We start from the raw sequence: 9,457 nt of genomic DNA on the forward strand, positions 1-9,457 counted from the left end.
TTAAAAAAGACTCCCAATACTTTCAAATATTTTGTTCTATCTTAGTGATTTTCACATTAAAAGTACCTCCACCCTTCCTTTGCAGAATCTGACTCAGTCAGGGGTCTACCCTGGCGTGGTTTTTTGTTGTTGCATGATTTAATCTCCTTTGGTGACTCCAGAGTGTCTTCAGGCCTAGAACCACTGCCTTAACTGAAACCTGAATTCTCCCCAGGCTGCTTTTGTCTGTCTTGGGAAATCACACATTCCCGACACCTGAGTTCTACCGGAGAAAAAGGGACAATCAAGTTCGGACTCCACATCGCCTCTTCCAGATCATGGGTCTCCCATCCTCATGCAAAAACAAACAAACAAAAAAATGTCTTTCCCTACAAGCACTTTATTCACATACCCCCACACACACCTCTCCCATCACCACCTGCCTTAGCTGCCTGAATAACTTCTGTGACATTGAAGATGCAACTAAAATATTTTTTCCATCTAAAAGACTTCTCTGGCAAGCTGAGTATCTCAGTACCACTTGCTGTCTCTCATATTACCTGTTTGTAATAATTAATAATTTCCATGGCTGTCAACCTCAATAAACCGTAAGTTCTTTAAGAATAGAAATGATATCTTCTTCATCTCAGTATCCCCACAAATATACCTCAGGCAGTGCCCAGCACATGGTTGGAATTCATTGGACAGAAAGCAGGACATAAGAGCTAGAGAAGGGAATTTGAGAAGAAAAGGAAGAAAGAAAAGAAGAAATATCTCCCTTTCACTGTCATACCAATCTTCCAAGGAAAAACAATGTTCTATTGAGCATGTTTTTTGGAAATCTAATGTAGGAATACAGAGAGTAAAAAAATCAAAACAACTCTTCATTTTTTAGAAAAAAAAATAAACAAATTACAAAAAAGTTCACATATAGAAAAAGTTTTGAAAAATATATTTCTGGTTATCCACTAAAAACAATATTATTCATCTCCAACTTCTATGCCATTGGTGACTCAGATCTTCCATGAGAAGCCCATTCTATTCATGGTGACTATAGTGGGAAAAATAATGGTTCCCCAAAGATGTCCACATTCTGAACCCTGGAACCTGTGAAAATGTGACATTGCATAGCCAAAGGGACTATGCAGATATGATTACATTAAGGACACTTTGATAGGGAGGTTTCCCTGACTCATCGGGGTGCGTCCAATGTAATCACAAGAGTTCTTTTGAGTAAAAGAGGGAGGCGGATGAGTCAGGGCCAGAGTGACACAGTATGAGAAAGACGCCACCAACTGCTCTTGGCTTGAAGATGGAGGAGAAGCCAGGGAATGCAGTCTTCCTCTAAAAGATAGAAAAGGCAGAAAAACACATTCTTCCCTAGAGACCACGCCAAGTAACACAGCCCTGGTCACACCTCAATTTTAGCCCAATGAGACCAATTCATACTTCTGTCAGAATTGTAAGGTGGCAAATTTGTGTCATTTAAAGTCAATAAACTTATAGCAAGTTGTTATAGCAATAAGAACCATGTACCTGGCTGGCTCAAGCGGCAGCTCGCTCACCTGGCATGCACCACGGGGCACTGGGTTCAATCCTCAGCACCACATAAAAATAAAGATGTGTGTCCACTGAAAACTGAAAAATAAATATTAAAAATTCTCTCTCTCTCTCTCTCTCTCTCTCTTAAAAAAAAAAAGGAACCAGGTACTACCATGGCTATACAAATGAAAAGTATATACATATATGTTGGTGCATGTATTTTGGTTTGAATTAAGGCCACATCTACCACAGTTGTTGTGAGATAATCACTCTTGATAATGACCTTGAGTCATTACAATATCCTGAAACATCAATGAAAGGATAAGCAGTTGGAACTCCAGTACTTTATTTACTTCATCATGGGAGGAAGGATACTAAGCAATTTATGTCCCAAGTAGATATAGTGTGATAAAGCACAAGAGTCTGGAAAAATAAACAAAACTTTGGGCTCAAAGTCAAGGACTTGGAGACTTGGAGACTCAGGACCTCTCATCCATTGGTCACCAGTCCTTTCAATCTGATATACCTTCAGAAGATGTGAAGATAAAATGGCACCAAACTTTATTCTAAGGCCTTGAAGATAAGGGCAAAAGAAAGATTGAAAGAGGATAGAAGTCCTCACAGTGTCTACTCTCAGCAGGCAACAGGTGCAAAATAATCAGATTTGCCATATTGCCTGGATTAATAATACAACAGGCATCTCCTTTGGAGCATTATGCTAAAAGATGTTTATTCCTTTTTTTCCAGACTGTTGGGAGGAGAAGGAAGGAAAAGAAAAAACCAGTAGTGAATTCCTACCTATTTTTAAATGATTTATGAAATACTAAAAGGGAATTTGGGTTAGCCCAAATTTGGCCAGACATTTTATAGAATCAATCTTCCTCAATTTCTGAACTTTCTGGTCAATCAGTATTTTAACATACAGCTTACTGTTTAGAGCTTTAAAAATTCTTTTCTTTTAGCTACTATTTCTATCTACTTCTTTCTCTCACCTCAAGATCTAAAGCAATTGGAACAGACAAAAGAACCGGAAAGATGAGATAAAATGGCACCTTCGTTATTAACTGAAGAGCAGCCTCTAGGTGTGGTAAAAGAGGGAGGCAGGTGAGTCAGGGCCAGAGTGACACCATGAGACAGATGCCACCAACTGCTCTTGGCTTAAGAAGGCTTTCCTAAAAGGGCATGGAAGAATTAAGCAGAGTGACACACTCAGCTGCTGAAGCCTAGGAAATAATGATCCACTCCCAAGGACAAGAGCTGCCCACAGTACCATCACAATGAGAACCCAGAGAAGGCTGAGAGGCACAGATGCCTTTCTCTACCTCCCCAATCAAGTAAGTCATTTGTTGCAGGAAGAAGTAAGTGAGGAGGCAAGGGGGCCAGGAGGGTTAGGAGTGGAAACTCTTGAACATGGGCTCCTGAAGAAAAGGGAATATATATATTCTCCACCTGATAGTTAGTTCTAAATGATAGCAAATAAAGTTATGCTATAATTAAGCCAACTACGTAATTACATCTAGAGACATCTGTAAGCAAAAATTAGCAGGAACTAACTGAAGATCCATCACCCCAGAGCAGAGTGGAATCAGCAACCTGCATCTCAGTGTGATGAGATGCTGGCTAAGATGTGTTACTATCAACATGGTGTGGATATTGACAAACAATGTCTGTGGACTTCAGAAATTAGAGTCAGCTCAAAGTTATCCCCATAACAAAATGATTTCAGATTTGAATGGGAGAAAAGGGGGAGGAATTACAGATAGCTTTCAGAAATTACACATAGCCCCGTCTACTTCATCTGTGAAGAAGTTCATAGTGAGAAATGTCAGACGTAGCATTAGTAGTCATGGCAATTGTGAATAACTGACATGCTCGTGAGTTATTTTTATAATTACTTCTATTTTTCATTTTACACAAGGATAAATTTGATTAAGCAAATGAAGTTTTTTGTTTTGTTTTAAGCATGAATATCAACATGCCACCTGGGAAAAAAATGACCCTAGAAACATCTTTCAGTTAATGACAGAACATCAAGTAAAAGCAGAACAGGCGATGAAACGTGTGAAACCAAGAAGGACATTAAAGGATATCCTCCCAAAAGATTAATGAATACAGTGTAACATATGTTACACAGTATAACATAAACAACAGTGTAGTTTTTTTTTTTATTACTCAGTGGTACACACTTGCTCCTTGGGAATCGGGATCTAGAAAAATCCTTAACATGAAGGTAACATTTTGTAAAATCAAATTAGCCCTCCATATTTATTTTTATAAGACAATAATTTTGAGACTTGTAATGGCTTATTTATTCATTTGCTTATAAAATGAACTTATACATGCTTTTATGAACACTGTGACCTCCACAAAAAGATTAACACTTTTTCCTCTACTTTTCTTACACCAACCCCCAAGTTGGTGAGGTTGGTCCAATTCTCTGAATACTATAGAGGATGCTTTCTAATTACCAAGAACCAAAGTAGCAAAAATGAGATCTCTTCTTTTTTTCCCTGAAGTTACCTTCAATCTTCCTGCCACACTCCCTTTATCTTCTTGGGAAAGTTCTAGGTTGGTTGGTCAATTTGCCCTTAACAAATCAGAGTCATTGCTACATGATTGTGACATAGGAAAAGTAACCACCAATCAGAGAGAAGCCCCAGCAGTGTGATTGTGACGTGTCACTATAAGTAGGAGAACTCCTCCAATTCTTGGCCCTTTTCTCCATTCGTTAACTGAGAAGGAAAGCAACATCTACAATGGCCAGACGCACCATCCATAAGTACAGTTACTGCAAAGGACATCTAAGTCCCATCTCCAGAAAGAAGTCAAGTTCCAGCACCAGTTTGAGCCATAGAAACTATTCACTCTACGTAAACAGGGTCCTTAAAGAAGTTGTTCCCCAGAGGGGCATGTCATCTCGCACCTTGGATCTCATGAACACTCTGATCAACGACATCTTTGACCGCATTGCTAAGGAAGCCCACCACCTGATGCATTTCAGAAAACGCTGTACCCTCACCCCTGAAGACATTCAGAAGGCAGTATACATGCTGTTACCTGAGAATCTAGCTAAGTATGCGGTGACTTTTGGAAGTGAAGCAGTGCAGAGATTTGTCCGCTCCTGAACTACCTGTACCAACTCAACCGAATCTTGGGGAAAGTAAACTTACTACCCAACCTCTCAAAGTTGAATTCACTCTTCTTTTTTATAAATAGTTGTATTTCCTAATATTTTCCTATTTCTCTTCTCTCTAGAGATTCATTACTTTCTTACTATTTTACCTTTAAAGTTAAAGTTAATTTGAATAGATTTTCCTGATACCTGCTTTCTGTCCAAACTCCAGTCAGAAACTGTTTTTCTTATAGATATCTGAAGCTTATCATATAAATTCAATGGTTATTATATTTTTAAGATATTGTTGCTGGGTGCAGTGGCACATGCCTATAATCCCAGTGGTTCAGGAGGCTGAGACAGGATCTCGAGTTCAGAGCCAGCCATAGCAAAAAGGGAGGCACTAAGCAACTCAGTGAGAGAAACTGTCTCTAAAATAAAATACAAAATAGGGCTGGGAATGTGGCTCAGTGGTCGAGTGCCCCTGAATTCAATTCCCTGTAACAAAAAAAAAAAAAAAAGATATTAACTATGTACAGGGTTATTTGACCCAACTGTTTTGACCACCAGATCATATGAGTTTGAATTTAGGAAGACAAACCTCTTAATTAGAAATATACCAGCACTGGGCTGGGGCTAATGGCTTAGGAGTAGGGTACTTGCCTGGCATGTATGGGGCACTGGGTTCAATTCTCAGCACCACATATATATAAAGGTCTATCAACAACTTAAAAAAAACTAAATAAAAAAAATATATATATATATATATATATATATATATATATATATATATATATATAAAATCAGCACTAATGATATTTATCAAAAAGTGTTTTTTACCTAAAACTTCATTCAACCAATTTAGTTCCTAAATGAATGCTTTATAGAACATCTTAACTATTTTCTTTTTGCTTAAATTCTTATTTCCTGAATTTTCAATCAGCTCAATTGATTTCCATGTAAATTTTATCTTAAAAATTAGAGTTAGAGCGCTTAGAGTTAGAGCGCTCGCCTAGTATGCGTGAGGCACTGGGTTTGATCCTCAGCACCACATAAATATAAAAGATATTTAAAAAAAAAAAAGATTTGATTTAGGGACTGGCCCAGTGGTAGAGCACTTGCCTAGCATGTGTGAAGCACTGGGTTCAATTCTCAGCACCACATATAAATAAATAAGTAAAAATAAAGGTCCATCACCAACTAAAAATATATATTTAAAAAAAGGACTTGGTTCACTGAGGTTAATGGTTCTACATTCATAAGAACACCCATGAATTTACCACTCAAGTGATGAAATTTAAGAACTTTACAAAGGCTCAAGGAGATCTTTACCAATTTCCTACCTACTATCTTTGTTGAACCACCACGCAAAGAAAAGACCACCGACTCCAATTTTAAATTAAAGCAAGCTTGTATTGTGTACACAAAGAAAGCTGGTCACCAGTGACTGTCTCTCCCTAACCCGGGCTAGAGATCAGCACTTCAACTCTCCAGGAACAAGGTTTTATAGAACAAAAAGTTGCAAAGAGGGAGTGTCTTCAGAACTCACAGATAACAGGATTTTGACAAGCATAATACAAAGGCAGATAGTAGGTTAATGATCTACATGGCATGACATTTCAAGGTAGGGAGTAAATTCAGATTCCAACATTAGAATTTATGAGGCGCTGCTGAGGTTTCAGGGAGGGTTATTATCTGGTCAAGGAGAGCCTGGCATGGGTGAGTTCAGAGCATGGACAGGAATTCCAAACAAGTTTGGAAATCTCAGTAATTTATAGTAAAACAGAAATTAACTTTTCATGACTTTGTGATGAGATAGCTCCCAATCTTAAAATGAGATAGCTCCCAATCTGGGTTCGTCAATCTTGAGTTTTGTTTCTTTCCTGTGCTTTTTTCTTTTCTTTGTCCTTTGATACCTATGTATGTGTCTGTAAACAATGGGTTTAATTTTGCTTATGTTAAAACATAGGATCAGGGCTGGGGCTATAGCTCAGTGGTAGAGCACTTGTCTTGTGTGTTTGAGGCACTGGATTCGATCCTCAGCACCACATAAAAATAAATGAATAAAACAAAGGTATTGTATCCAACTACAATAAAATATTTTTTAAATAAAGGTATTCTGTCCATCTACAACCAAAAAGATATTTTTTTAAAAAACATAGGATCATACATGTGTACTTTCACGCCTGCCTTCTTTCCTCTAAATGTACACTTCTATGATTTGTACTGATTGAAATCCGTGGCTTTAGATTGTTTCACTCCTATGCTATGCAAGATTCCATAACATAACCATGTCACAATTTATTATCCATCCTCTATTGATGAAGTTTGGATTGATTTCTTTTTTGGGGGGAGGTCTTTTTTTTAATTTGTTCTTTTTAGATATACATGACAGTAGAGTGTATTTTGACGTAGCATACATACACGGAGTATATACTTTCTTTGAAAGTCCTGTAGAACTCAATTGAGAATCCATCTGGTCCTAGGCTTTTCTTTATTGGTAGGCTTTTGATAGCATCTTCAATTCCATTGCTTGAAATTGATCTGTTTAAATTTTCCATGTCCTCCTGATTCAATTTGGGTAGGTTATATGTCTCTAGAAATCAATGTCTTCATGATTTTCTATTTTATCAGAGTAGAGATTTTCAATGTACTTTCTGATTATCATCTATACTTTGGTTGTGTCTGTAATGATACTTCCTTTTTCGTCATGAATTTTAGTAATTTGAGGTTTTTTCTCTTTTTTTCATTAGCTTGGGCAAGAGTTTATCAATTTTCAAAGAACCAACTTTTGTTTCATTGATTTTTCAAATTGTGTTGTTTGTTTCAACCTCATGATTTAAGCTCTAATTTTAATTATTTTCTGTCTTCTACTGATTTGGGTGCTGATTTGTTCCTTTTCTAGGACTTTGAGATATAATGTTAGGTTATTTATTTGGTGGATTTTTATTCTTTTAATGAATAATCTCAATGCAAAAAACTTCCCTCTTAGAACTACCTTCATATTGTCCCAGAGATTTTGATATGTTGTATTGATACTCTAATTTACCTATAAGCATTTTTTTAAATTTCATCCCTGATTTCTTCAGCCATCTAGTCATTCAATAGCATATTATTTAGTCTCCAGGTGTTAGGGTAGCTTCTATTTTTTATTTTATCATTGGTTTCTAATTTTATTCCATTATGATCTAACAGAATGCAAGGTATTAACTTTTTTTTTTTTTTTTTTTGTATTTGTTAAGAGTTGCTTTGTGGCCTAAAAATGTTTAGAGAAGGATTTATGTGCTGCTGAAAAGCAAATGTATTCAGTCATTGTTGGATAAAATATTCCATATGTCTGTTAAATCTAAATTATTAGTTGTATTCATTAGTTCTATAGCTTCTTTATTTAGTTTTTGTTTGGAGGATCTAGCCAGTGATTAGAGAGGCATATTGAAGTCACCCAATATTATTGTGTTGTGGTCTATTTGATTCTTGAAATTGAGAAGAGTTTATTTATAGATGCTCTACTGTTTGGGGCATAAATATTTATCATTGTTATGTCTTGTTGATAGTAAGCAGTATAAAATGACCCTCTTGGTCCCTTCTGATTAACTTTGCCTTGAATTCCACTTTTTCTGATATGAGGATAGAAACTCCTACTTGTTTACATGAATAATATGGTTTTTCCCATCATTTTACCATCAGTCAAAGAGACAGCACATTGTTGAGTTTTGTTTTTTAATCCAACCTGCCAGTCTATGTTTTTTGATCAATGAGTTTAAGTCATTTATATTCAATATTATTAATAGAGATATTATTTTTATTCCCTGTCATTTTGATCTATTTATGGTTTTTACTTTGAATTTGTTTCTCCTTCAATGACTATTCTTCTAGTATAGTTCCTTCCTTTTCTGGTTCTCACTTTTATTTTTCATTTCTTCTTTATGAAATATTTTATTGAGTATGTTTAGTAAAGAAGGCTTGGTAGTTGTGAATTATTTTAACTTTTGTTTTTCATAAAAGGTTTTCATAAATTCTGAAGCTTAATTTTGTGGGTATAGTATTCTTGGTTGGCATCCATTTTCTTTCAGGGCTTAGTATATATTATTCAAAGACCCCCTAGCTTTGAGGGTCTGAGTTGAGAAATCAGCTGAGATACACTGTGGCCTGTCATTTTTCTCTGGCAGCCTTTAAAATCCTTATTCTGTATGTTAGACATTCTCATAATAATGTGCCTTGGTGTAAGTCTGTTGTGATTTTGTGTATTTGGGATCCCATATGCCTCCTATGTCTGATTTTCCATTTCATCCTTAAGTTTTGGAAATTTTTCAGATATTATTTCACTAAAAAGATTGTTCATTCCTTTGGTTTATATCTCCAAGCTTTCATCTATCCTGATAAATCTTAAGTTTGATCTTTTCATGTTATGCCATATTTCTTGGAAGTTCTGTTCATAATCTCTTAACATCTTTTCTCCCTGGTCAACTTTATTTTCAATATTATATATTTTGTCTTCATTGCCTCTGTTTTATAAGTAATCTAGTCTGCTGGTGATGCTTTCCAATAAATTTTTAATTTGGTTTATTGATTCTTTCATTTCAAGGATTTCTGAATGATTTTTCTTCAAGATCTTTATCTCCGTATTGAAGTGATCTTTCATTTCTTGTATTTTCTCTCTAATTTCAATTCTTATCTCATCTTTTACTTTGTAGATCAGTTTAACCATGAACTTTCTGAATTCTATCTCTGATATTTACTCCACTATGGTGTCAATGGAATCTGTTGTTGAGGTATTCTGTGTTGTTTTGGATTGTTTTTTCCCTTACTTTTGCATATTGTTTT

At 35.9% G+C, this 9,457-nt stretch overlaps 1 protein-coding gene across 1 annotated transcript; it reads left to right on the forward strand.

The window, feature by feature from the left end:
* Positions 1-4,277: 4,277 nt before the first annotated feature.
* LOC308656511 (histone H2B subacrosomal variant-like) lies at positions 4,278-4,646 on the forward strand (the record flags this gene model as incomplete). The annotated part of the gene is made up of 1 exon (XM_081307688.1): positions 4,278-4,646. The coding sequence occupies one exon, from the start codon at positions 4,278-4,280 to the stop codon at positions 4,644-4,646; it is 369 nt and encodes a 122-aa protein (XP_081163814.1).
* Positions 4,647-9,457: the final 4,811 nt, after the last annotated feature.

Source organism: Spermophilus citellus (assembly GCF_964194105.1).
Source record: "Spermophilus citellus genome assembly, chromosome: 1".
NCBI classification, from domain to species: domain Eukaryota; kingdom Metazoa; phylum Chordata; class Mammalia; order Rodentia; family Sciuridae; genus Spermophilus; species Spermophilus citellus.